The sequence below is a fragment of the Onychostruthus taczanowskii genome, unplaced genomic scaffold (genome assembly GCF_017590055.1).
Source record: "Onychostruthus taczanowskii isolate IOZ18803 unplaced genomic scaffold, ASM1759005v1 scaffold4, whole genome shotgun sequence".
Taxonomy (NCBI): domain Eukaryota; kingdom Metazoa; phylum Chordata; class Aves; order Passeriformes; family Passeridae; genus Onychostruthus; species Onychostruthus taczanowskii.
This window is the reverse complement of record NW_024501459.1, coordinates 851,604-864,422: the sequence shown is the minus strand read 5'-3', so window position 1 is coordinate 864,422 and position 12,819 is coordinate 851,604. Positions and strand designations below refer to the sequence as shown.

At 39.2% G+C, this 12,819-nt stretch overlaps 1 protein-coding gene across 1 annotated transcript in view; it reads right to left on the bottom strand.

Moving 5' to 3' along the window:
• SPIDR (scaffold protein involved in DNA repair) overlaps nt 1–12,819 on the bottom strand; it is a 195,726-nt gene that overhangs the window by 54,344 nt on the left and 128,563 nt on the right. Inside the window, exon 10 of the mRNA XM_041412567.1 lies at nt 11,846–12,096. Coding sequence (XP_041268501.1) covers nt 11,846–12,096 — 251 coding nt within the window. The remainder of the gene's footprint in view (nt 1–11,845; nt 12,097–12,819) is intronic.

The window sequence follows — 12,819 nt, the reverse complement described above, 5'->3', positions numbered from 1 at the left end:
AAGTCCAGAACAAGCCCAAGGGCCAGCATGTGATGACACCGCATAGGTCATTTCCTTCTGCATAAAAACCCTAACACTTAGGAAGCATTTAGCAGAACAGCAAAAAGGATCAAAAGTGTTTTCTATCAGATCACACCGAACAAGTTTCCAGCAGATTTAACGAATGGTGCAAAACATTCCAGCACAATTTCGCTGGTTTGCATTACAAGGAAGAATGTGAGCACATCAAAGCTTGAATTTGCCGAGTAAGAAATTATCCTTCTGGTCCTCAAAGACCAACTGACTTTGAAATTAGAATGAACTGTGCCTTGACCGCATTTGTAAAAGCAAAAGAGAACCAAATCACAGACACGATCTGTAGGGAAGTCTAGATACTGCCGACATAAGTTTTTCCACCTGTGTTTTGAGGTTAAGGCTGTAGTGCCTGAACACACATAATTCATGAGCTGCGCTTCCACAGCCTCACAGGGCTCTCAAGGGCCTGTCACATTCTTCTCAAGTGGATCATTAAGGGTGGTGTACCTAAATGGATGGGTGGAGGAAATTTATCTGAACGGAAGATTAGAAGTGATTCAATTTTGGGAGATAACCCGACTTTTTGTCTAGGTAAGACAATAGCTCAACCATGTGAGTTTACACTGGCATGTGGGGCTACTCAGCAGTTTCACATACAGATTCTGTCGTGCAGATGTAGAAGAATAGCACTATAAAGCTTCTTTTTGTGAACCATAAAGGTATAATTCTGACATGATGATGGCTGATGTAATCAACACTTTCATGAGGTTAGGCTTAAAGAGGCAAACAAAGCTTTTTACAGTGAACTTTCTGAATTCCCTTTGACTGAAAAGAGTTCATCACTGACAACTGGTGGGACTGCGACAAAGATAAAAGGAGTGGAAATTCATGCTCAGATCGTTTTACAATGGAAGGAATCTTTTCTCTCTGTAGAACACACTGCAAGTAGCGAAAAAGACCTGGGAAGAAGAGGAATAGAGATGACGGTCTTCAGTACAATCTACTTTCAGAAGAAGAAAACTACTTGAGAGGGAAGTCAGTGCTGAAACTTTCCATTCCAAAGCTTTAACTACTAGCAGGACTAAATTATCTGTGAGAAAGCACTAAGTTCATTCCACACCTTCTACAGAAATGCAAAGCAGAGTATAGACAAAATTTCCTACTTTTCTTTAAGTATCTCTGTGGTTGCCTGGATGAATGGAGGTGTCAGAATTGTAAGTGGAACACTGACTGACCAGGAAAGGAAATTGTTTAATTTATGCAAATACCAGAGACCATGCTTGTCATACTGGAGCTCTAAAAACAAAACTCGTGCCTTCCTCATTCTCTTTTTCACAGTCGCTTTTGTTACTTATTTTTAAATACCCCCCTGACTAAATGGCTTCCAGAAGAAGATGGGGAAAAAATCGTAAAAGCAAAAACTGGGAGAAACCATAGAAGGATAGCTAAGCCATCAATTTCTGTAGACCAAACTCTTAGGTCCAATTCACCCTGTGCTACTGCCAGCCACTTACATCATTCATAGCAAAAACTTTGACAGTCCAAACTGGTGTGTTCAAGACTTGCAGGAATGCTGCTTATTGACAATATATCCTAAAAGCTAAACACAAAATAATTTTAGCATCTGCAGAGCATTATTTAAATAGAACAGTTCTTAAACAAGCAATACGCCATTTAAAGGTGCAAATCTCAGCATTTACTACACTAGAAGTTTTTATGCAAAATCCTCTTGAATCCTGGAAAACTTGCTCGCTAGAAAGGTGCATGCTGTTCTAATATATATATATCCTATGTCAGCACAAACAGCCTTCATGTAAACACGCAGCCGGGAGCACCATGAGTAACAACTCTGTTTCCATCAGAAGCCCTTTACCCTGCGTAAGAGGTCTGCACGCTAATAGATGTCCTAGGCTAACGCTAACTAGCTACAGCTGGCTCGCAGCTATAAAAAGCATTAATGAAAACATAAATCCTAACTTCTCCACTTCCCGCAGCCCGTACGTCAGGGCTGCGCAGGGGCAGCGCTTTCCAAGAGGGCTGTGTGAATGAACGGGCTGCTCCGAACCAGCGCGCTCCGGCTGCCCGTGTTTACCGAACAGCGTGTGCGGGGGACGCGGGGCACTGACACGCACCGCGCCTGCCCCGCCGCAACCCCGGCCTTCCAGGGAGCGCCTGGAGAAAGGCAGGAAATGCCTCTTCACCCAGGCGGCGAGCCACCGACAGAAAAGTGTCAGTCTGCACTAAACGCAGCTCGACTTCACCATGTAGCCCTGTGTTTGGCTGTGATACCACTTTGCCGTGCTGCCACAGACTCAGTTACAATAAAAAACGCAGGCAGTGACATACACGGAATTTAACAACACTTCATACACTCTCGAAACTTACCACAGTACTTACATTTTTATTGTGCCAAATACAAAACTAAATTGCAGAGAGAAAAAAAATAAAAGGAAATAGACAGGTTTATCCAGGACATATAGAGAAAAGGAAAAAAAACCCATGTGTTTCTACTCCATGGAACTAAGGGTTGCAAACTGAGACCAAAACATCAGGATACTTGAGGTGCTACAACAATCAGCAATTTGTATCAATCCACACGGTGCGTACACAGAATCTTCATCATTATTTGACTACTGAACTAAGGATTGCAAATTGAGACCAAAACATCAGGGTACTAAAGTGCTACAACAATCACCAATTTGCATCAATCATGTACGCCGTGCACACAGAAAATAGTCTTCATTATTATTTGAGTAATGGATTGTTTATGTGCTCTGTTAAAATGGTTTTATCGTGAAAGCAGTTACTTTGCCGCCATCTGCTTCTATGGATTTCAGCAGGTGACCTCAGACAGAGACAAATTCTTCAGGTGTTTGCAGGGAGGCCAGGCATGTTGGCTTGCTATCCAATATGCTGGGCTAGCCACAAGCCTGAATGAATAAGCAAGAATCATTCCTAGCTTTTATTTTTCATTTTCATTTTTATAACAGAAATCCATTTATCCACAAGGTCGATCAGGAAATTTGGAGTTCTTAATCAAAAAAAGTGTAGGAATACAAAAGTACATTTTTCTTAAGAAAAAAAAAATCTTATTTCCAAATATCCTGATTCTTCTTTCTCATGGTTTTGTTCAATACCTGACTTTTTAATTTCTTCTGATTTGCACTACCCAAACAGCAACTGCAACCAGGCAGATCACCCCCAAATTTAGCAGGGATCAAACAAATCACAGAATGCAACCCATTTGTCCATGCAGGAGTTTCCTAAATATAGCACACAGAGGTTATCCCACGAGGTGCAACCCTTGCAAGCATTTAAAAAGAAATTATCTGATTGTAATTCATTGATTTGCTGAAGTTGCAACCTCTAAGCCAGATGTGACACCTCTTTTTGCTTTGAATTCTCCCCCTTATCCTTGTACATATAAGCTGATTTCCAACAGATTTCTTAAAAATCCACAACCTTAGTAGAGTCCCTTCCCACTTGCACTGCTGAAACATAAACAGCCTGAGAGACACACTGATCTTCCCAACTGTTCATGCATCCACTTCAAATACCTGTTTTCTCAGGATGTTATTGCTACAATTCTCCCACAAACCCTGGCAATCCAAATAAAAAAGGTGACTCAGATACACAGAAGCACCAAGGTATAGATGAGCTCCTAACCCAGATATTTTCAAGCATGATTAAACAGCCCAAGCTGCAGCAAGAAAGCTTTGGCAGTTTTCAGCTCCCTTGGAAAGGAAATATCCACTTACCATTAAATTAAATAGAAATGAAGAAATTAAAAACACTTTTGGAAAGATTAGACACCGAGTGTCTTTGCTAACATTGTCTTCCACTTCCCACTTACATTATGTTAATACAGCCAGTTAATTTATAGCTCCAGATTGAAGATGTGACATAACTTGTTCCAATCAAATTAATTTCCTTGCACATTTTTCTTCATGTCAAACAGAATTTGCAAATTTTGGCATTTGTTCAGAGGCAGTGGAAAATGCATAATCCCATTGTTATAGGACAAAGACAAGAACATCTGTAGTTGTCATGACTAGATCATATTTGAATTCAATAGTGGGGAAAGCTGCTGCCTCAGAGAGGAAATCCACAGCTTCCAGCAGACCAGGTTATTAACAGCTCCATCCAACCTGCTTCTGAACACTTCCAGGGAGGAGTCATCCACAACCTTTCTGGGCAACTTGTTTCAGTGTCTCAGCACCCTCACAGTAAAGAATTTTCTTCCTAATATCTAATCTAAACCCACGCTCGTTCAGTTAAAGGTCATTCTCCCATGTCCTATCACTACATGTCCTTGTAAAAAGTCCCTCTTCAGCCTTCCTGCAAGGCCTCTTTATGTCCTGGAAGGCTGCTCTATGTTCTTCCCTGGAGCTTTCTCTTCTCCAGGGTGAACAGCCCCAGCCCTCTCAGCCTGTCAAAGTCGAACACCGCTGAAGTACACTCTGCATTCACTCCTAGCCTCAGGCATATGTGTTGTCCACACTGCAGTCAAACACACACCTCCAATCGAGCATCTAAATCCAGCGTGTTACAAAACCAACTTGAGCAAATATCAGGCAGTATGTATCAGTTAAATAATCCTTTTTTTTCTCAGTGTAGGACTAAAATTAAAAAATAACTAAACCTCTCTTAACTGCCAACCCACTGAAACCCTTACGCTGTGAACTGTAATATACAGTCATCCCAGGCCTTTGCTCATCACTTTTCCCACTTGTGGAGCATGGTCTTCTCCAAACCCTGTGAAGTGCCCTTTAGCCAAAGAGGGAGTTGAAGCATTAAATGAGATTGAGGATTTCAGCACAGCAGTTCCCTACCCAGTGTGATGCTGCTGACTGCCTTTGGCTGGGAGAAATGGAACAAAACCAGCAGGCACCAGTCAGGACTGGCACGTGAACATAAGAAAACCTTGTTACATTTATAACTTACATATCAATTTTAAACCACAATGCTTACTGAAAGAACTAATTGTCTTCTCTGAGGAGCTTTGTTTTATTTGTATTGTTTGCTGCACCTTCATCTTTTGCATTGCATAAAAGAAAGTGTAGAAGATCTTAAAATATAGATGCCCAGGCCTATGTTTCAGCAATATTTTCCTTTTCAAAGCTTGTCTTAATTAATAGAGCATACCCATAATCTGCACAGAACTGTGTATTCCTGACTCTTTGAGACTCAATACCTCCTTTTCCCCAAAAGACTATGTTTGTAACACTTCTCCAAGGAGTATTCATCTGTTCTGTACAACAGAAGCTTTTACAAAGCTGATGATAGAAAGTTATTTCTAAGAATCTTCCATTTTGGAAACCTGTTATCACATAAAATCTGTGCTGATGTTTTTCTGCAGGTGCACTACCTCAGCAGATACTTAAGGCTGTGCATAAGAAGACTGCTTACTTGCCAAGTAGCAAAGAAATTCCATGCAATATTCAGGTGGTTAAATTTCTCTCCCAACTGCTAGCTCACCTCCACCTAGGCATCTACAACATTTATCACTGCCCAAGGTTCTTGCCTTTGAGTACGATGGTAGAAGGAAAACAAATTCTGGAGACACAATCTGACTTTTACAAAGGTTTCTGAGAGCTTCAGCACAACTTTAACACTTCCTCCAGGAAGTGGTACAGTCAGTGAAATGCAGAGGTGTAAAACACTCATGGAAGATTTCTGCTCTCAGTTATATCAACCACGTAACTTTCAGAGATACAAAAATTCAAGGGGAAGGTCAAAGCCAAGGGCAAGATTCCATACCTTTTAGATAGGCCATCTTAGAATAATTCTTGACAAATAAGAGGTGCTGGAAAATTACTATTTCTGTTTGAAACCACTCAATGTACAACAGCACATACTTTGATTGTGACTCTAGGGCTGGCAAATTATGTTTTCAAATTGTTTGCTTTTTTCTCCCTAGACTGGTCTCTACTGTAGGATAATGTACAGGGACAACATTATTCTTCTCATTCTCACCATTTAAACAGTCCCTCAAAAACAACCAATTGGGTGCATACAGCCATGAAGCAAAGAGCAGTGGGAAATGAGGTCTTCAGGTGCAATACAGCTTCCCCAGCTTCCTAACGCCCTGCATGTGATCATCAGAGGTGGGAGGTGAAATTGTATGGTGACAAGGTAAGTGGTGGGGAACACATAGCTCTACATAATGATGCTTCTGTAGCACTTACCTGTGTCTCTGTGCTACTCAAGTATTTCTACCATTTCTCCATCATGGGGAATACATCAGTTAGTAGAGTTACTCCTCCTTCTTCACCAAAAAAAAAAAAAAAAGGCTTGGGATGTGTCTGACTGCCTTCTGTGAGCACGTGGGTGCTTTATTAATCAGTCTAAGCACTTGAATATGGAGGAAATAAAGCAACCAGTGTCTCCTTTTTGCTAGATGCATATAGGAGCCTGCACACACAGTATTGGCCATCTAATAGTTGGTTTCTATTCCTGTCCATTTGCTTTCCAGGGAGACTGAATCCCTGTCATATTTGTGGTCTGTGCTGGCTATCATCTTCTTGAGCCTCTTTTCTGTACCAGCATTTTTTACCACTGCCCTGACATATTTTAGAACAACAGCAAATTGTTTAATTGCCATTCCCAGCACAGGGACAAAAAACGCTGGTGTACATTGAGGGGTCCTTTTTTTTTCATTTGTACAGAGTATATCAGATAACAGTGCTTTCACCTTGCCCTTGGACAGAATAAGGTTATGTAAATATTTAGCACTGAAAAATAAACAGCGATGTCAAATTAACAAATTGTTGTACTATGGTGGCACTGGAAGTAGCCCAAGTTCCACCTAGTTGTCTGCAGCATCAGCAGGGAAAACAGACTTTCAGGGCTATCCAGACAACAGCCTGGGGAATCTACAGTGTCAACTACATAAGACAATTTAAAGTATTAGTTGGGCAGTGTGATACTAAAGCTGTTTTTCCAAGAGTCTTTTGTCCTTACTCCCTGTTTTGGTGGGTCCAGTTTGAGAATTACAAATACAGCAGGGTGGAGGCAAAAGGGAATAATCCAAGTGTCAGGGAGTCTTTACTGTGAATAAAAAAAGGAAAAAAAAAAAGAAAAAAAAAAAAAAGAGAGACTTCAAAGCAGAAACCAGTTACTAGAGCTGGAACCACAGCTATTAGGAGAACTATTATAAGTCTGTCAAGTAGCAATTAGACTACTTTGCAAGAATATTAAGAGCAGTATCTTCACTTCGGAGAAGGATTTGAAAAGGGAAAAAATAGAGAAACCTTTTAGTTTATGGAGTACTCTCTACTGCATTTCAGTTACTTATTTCCTGTTTATTTTCCACTTGAAAAATCACATCCCAGAAACATAATGTAATTTTTTAAAACTTGCATTTATGACCATTCCATTTAAAATGTTTTGTTGAAAAAAACACAAAAAACAAATGGAATGCTGTAAACAGATTTAAGTCAGCCACAAAAAACATTCTGACAGATGTTAGCATCTGTGAACATGGATCTTTCACGACAGTCCTTTCCAATCTGGGCTCTTTTCAAATAAGAATACTTCCAGAGTTTTTTATGTTGTTGTTGTTGATTTCAATATGCTTTATAAAACTTAAGGTATGTTTTCCATATCAGAGGCACAACTTTTCAATGTATTAATCCATCTCCTTGGAATGCTAGTTGCAGCATCTGACACTCCATTTTAGTCGTGCATGTTGCCAGACAGGTTAACCCATTGACTAGATTTGTGTTAGGATAAACAGCAAAGATCACTGGATGAAGGAAAAGTGGGGGGTGGGGAAGGAAATCCAGCTAAGAAATTAATTAGTTCTACAGGATTATCACTTGCCAATAAAACTGTTTTACAAAGAATTACATATGAACGGACTACTTGGAAACTTGCAACTTGCTAGACCACAATGAATTACAGCAACCGACTATCATGTTTCTTTGGGCCTGCTCAGAAAGAGAAATGTGATTTTCCTCACTTCTATTTCTTCCAGCCACTCAAACAAATCCTCATCTCTTCTAAATATTTTGCTCCCCAAGGGTCCTGCTTGCATGGTGGCAGACCTTTACACTGCCCTATGATCTGGCAAATGGAAAACAAAATAAAGAGTAAAACTGAAAGAACTACGGATGCAGATCACACTAATTTACTAATTTTTAAAGTAAATGTATGGTCTTTCTTTTGTTCTTAGAATAGAAAGCTATAGCAGGCTTTGTTCAGGTAGGAAATAGGTCGAAACATGCCGAGAGAAGTGTATGGAAAATTTGTCTAGTCACCCACAGATTTTAAAGTGTGGATTCACAGCTATAGCTAACATTGTTTTCTACCAGCAGTGGTTAGTTCTTCCTTCATGACAACACCCTTTTCTGTCCAGCCTCCTCACACAAATCCTCCGAGTGCTCTGACCAGTTTAACTGCCTAATAGTCCTAAAAGTGCATCTATTTTAGTTACACTGACAACCACACACCCAGCCCTGTCCTTTAAGGCACAAAACTGACCAGCTCTATTTTTTGCTAAACTCACGTGGTCTGCTCAAAACAAACAGATACTGGCAGGAGCAAAATCCAAATTATACACTGCTTTATCCCAGGAACACAAAGTACAAGGCCGGCTCAGTGAGTCAGACACCTCTGAGCCAGTGAGCTCCTCAGGTTGACAGCAGTCTCTTTGGGATCCTCATACTTGTAAGCCAGGACATTTTCAGAAAAGAATCAAAACAATTGGGCTTAGACAAACATGTGTTGTGTCATTAACAAAAGTATCTCTCTGCCATCAGAGGGGAAAAGGCAGTAAAAAGTATGCCAGGAATGCTGGAAATGGGCAGACAGTCACAGCGAGTCATATTTTCTTCAGTTTTTTTTTTTCCCCCCAAGAAACTCCTTCAGCATGAAAAGTCCATTTGCAAGAGCAGTTAGTTATGGGGGGAAAAGGCAAATATTTCAACAATAATACAGGGAATGTGGATCCAATTTATGCACAACAGAAGCTGGAGAACTCCTCAGTCTCTGCAAAGATTTCTCAGCATCCTTGGAAAATGCTTTGAATACTTCAGTTGAGCCAACTTCAACCCTTCAAACATATCCCTTTGTCTATCAGTAAAAGACCATGTGTATTTATGAACAATAAATGCCAGATGCATATAGGCAGCCCTGTAGTTTCTATGTTTCACAAGTGTTAGTTTTAATCAATTAAATTAATCAATTTCCCTACAATCAAAGTAGAGGTTTCTCCCACAATTTGCTACTCTCTTACTAGAAATTGGATGCCTTGAACCAAATCCATTACTTCCCTTACTCCATGTTTAATTTCATGCTTCTTTTCAGCTTTTTGTCGTGGTTTTTATGCTTCCCTGTGACAACAGCATCTAGGTTATTATGGAGTGCTACAAAAGAAGATATGCAATAGAACAGCCTGTTTAAAATACGAATCAATTAGGTATTAATCTATCTTGATATATATTTAGAAATTTTTGTCTATGAAACAATGAATAACTCATCTGGCCTCATAAAATACAAACCTTATTTTCCTGGCAGTTTTACTTCACAGAAAGAAATTTAAAAAGGAAAAAGTAAGGCTTTTTAGTTACAAAAGAATAAGCCATCAGTTGGTTCAAAGGACTGCCAGAGGACGTTGGACCCTTTTGCTCACTATCAGGTGACAGACACAGACAATTTTGGTAGAGGAGAAGTCTCATGTGGATGTTTATCAGCCATGGAAATAACAGCTGATAAAGCAGCAAGAGGTGTTTTTCATTCCTGAGTCTGTAAAAGAAGTGCTCGTTCTCCTCTTTGCAAACGAGAAAGTGGGCTGGTTTTTTTTTGATTCAGGATCCAAAACAGAGTCTGATAGTTGTGACCAACAACAAACAATATGTTTTCTGAGCTGAGACTTCTATGAAATTTGAAGAACTTTCAAGAGACCGGTTTAACAACTGCACATGAGAATACCCAGCTACAGCATGTACGCAGAAGCAACAAGATGTCATTTTTTATTTTATTTCTATTTCATGTTTGACAAAAGAAGTGCAATCTGAGATTTCTGTTTTCTTTCACCTCATTCCTGTGAAGGGTGTGGGCTCAGGCAGGTTAACTACCTCAAATTGTGAGACTGCAAGTTGAGTGTACTTTTGGTTAAGAGTTGGAAATGAAAAAATCAGGTTGAATAACTGTCTGGTGCCCTGACATTTGATCAAATTTAGCTCTCTGGAAGAAAATCTACACTGAGGAGTATTGTCCTCAAAGCCACATATTGATGTGGGCTGGTAAAGTACTTCTCCTCTTACTTTTTAAAAAATATATATGTTTTATTAGAAATTAATTAAATACAAAGCAATAAGTCCAGACAACAAGATGTATCAATTACTTTAAAAAAAAATGTTCACTGTAACTATTATATGTAAAAGAGCTCTTAAATATGTCGGGGAAAAGGCTGTTGATAATTACTTTCCTGTGGGTGATGACCAAGGTAGTATTTTAGGAAAGAATAATCTTCCTAAGTTCCTTGTGGAGGAATTTTATTGATCAATAAGTGCTGTAAATTACCCAGAGGCTTACAAGGTAGCAAGAATTGAGAGGATTCAAGTATTTCAAAAGCTCAAGAAGAAGGACCATTGAGGACACCACTAACCACCTGCAGGGTGGCTTAGAGCAACTCAAATTATTCAAAACTTTGAAAAAACCTTTCAAAGCCTATTGCAAATTACATCTGGAGAGCTCTCAACAGGACCTGTTAAACTAATTGCACATCTCCATTCAAGTCCCAAACTCTGCGAAGAAATGTTTGCTTATGTCCTGAAAGGCTGAACTTAGAACCTTAATACAACTATAACTCACTTTATATATAACTCACTTTAATGATCTTCCTGAGTGAAAAAAAAAATCTGATACATCTTACCTTTCAATATTTTAAACAAGCATGAACCAAAAGTTTGTGCAAAACCAAAGGAAGAAAATGCAATAACAGACACAGCTATTATCTCAGACCCAGGGTTGCTGAGAAAGACTGAAATCAGTCTTTGGTCTCAAACCTTGAGAATCACAGAAGAATAAGGAAAGATATTCAATGGTTCAGTATTGGTCAAAAAAACCCAACTGTTTGCCATATCTTTTGTATTTAAGAAAACAAGGTTCAATTCTTGATTCCCTTCACTGTAAACAGAACAGTGTTAGGATGCAAAGACTGAAACATTAAGAGGCTAAAACAACTGGTTGAAAGCTGTGTGTTCCATGAGGTTTGTGTGTAATGTTTCTGCACTGCTGGTTATGTTTTGACACCACAACACTTTTTACTGCAGAGCAATCTGAACTGTTGTGGCCTCCAGATTTCCAGAAATCAACAGGATCTTTTTCCAGTGACTTCACAATGGAATTATACACCTATGATTCTCTAATAGCATCTGTGCAAAATCCTCATTATAGAAAATTAATTTCTGTGTCTACATTATTTCTTTTTTCTTTCAAAAGACCATTGCACGAACATAACTTACTAGCAGAGCATACCAGAGACTGAAATAGGCAAATGGGATGTAACAACAATTCTGTGAAACTCAGGGAACAGTATACGATGTTCTCAATTAACTTCTCCTTAATTCATTTTCAATCTTCCTGTCATCTGTTAATGGCATAAACTATAGACAGACCCTTCCCTTCTCTGGGCAGGACTACTTCTGTGTCACACTATGCCTATTAAAGAACCACACCACGCCCATCAACTCAGCCTTCCTTGCTGAGTGTGCTTATTCCCCATGAGCTGACAACCAAGAATGACATTTCTGAACTCACTCCTCTTTAGTTTCTCATATATCACAGCCCCAACAAAAAAGTTCCCATGCATCTTATTACTCACCTAACATTTGGTGGATCGGAATTCGTGACGGGTGCTGCACAAAGAGGCTTGTTTCCTTGAGTGTGGCTTCTGTACCCTTCTCTTGCAGGCAAACAGTACACCCTTTGGATAACCACTTGTACCTGCACTTCTCTCCATCCCACTGCTCCCTGGCTTTCCACCATTTCAAGCAGAGAATCATTAACAGCACTCAGTGCTAAGGGATGCCGTTTTGAATCACTGTTGTTACGGGTTTGTGGAGCACAAGGAACCTGGTGAAGGAAAACCCATTAAAAGAAACATTCCAGAGAACCTTGAAATTATGTAGAGCTAGAGAAGAAAATGCCATCATGAAAAATCAAGCTGCAAGTGCAAAATCAGTTTGGAAATACTTACTGCTGCTAAAGTAACTTACAGACTAGTGGCCAGTTATTTATTGTGTATTTTCAATAAACACTCAAGGGAGTTGCACACGTGGTGTGCTCCCGTATTTAACTGGTGCTCTGGACGCAGCTAACTCAACCTCTGAGGGATGAAGTTGACACCAGCAGGAAAACAGAACTGATATTAGCCCTTATGATTCTTCTCCTTGAATGGAGTTTTATTTTGGTGTTCTGTTCCTTCCTCTTAAAAAAAAAGGGTAAAATTAATCTTGAATGCTTCCAGACTTTTAAACAAAGATGGAAATGAACAGGTGTCTAGTTTTATAGACTAGTAAGCTAGTCCTCAGACTTCCACATTTCAATGGAAAATATTTCAGTGTTAACGAATTAGATTATTAACGAAAAATAGAAAACTTTTAAGCCAAAACATTATTTTTCCACTACTTTCAAAACGTATTTTATTAATAAAACCTTCCAAACTTGCAAAATAAATTTAATTAATACTATAGTTTGCCTTAATCTAAATGAGAAATGTCATTTATCTTAATTTTAAAATAAATCTCTCTTGATAAAGACTGTATGCAAGCATAAACTAACATGGTCTATATATAT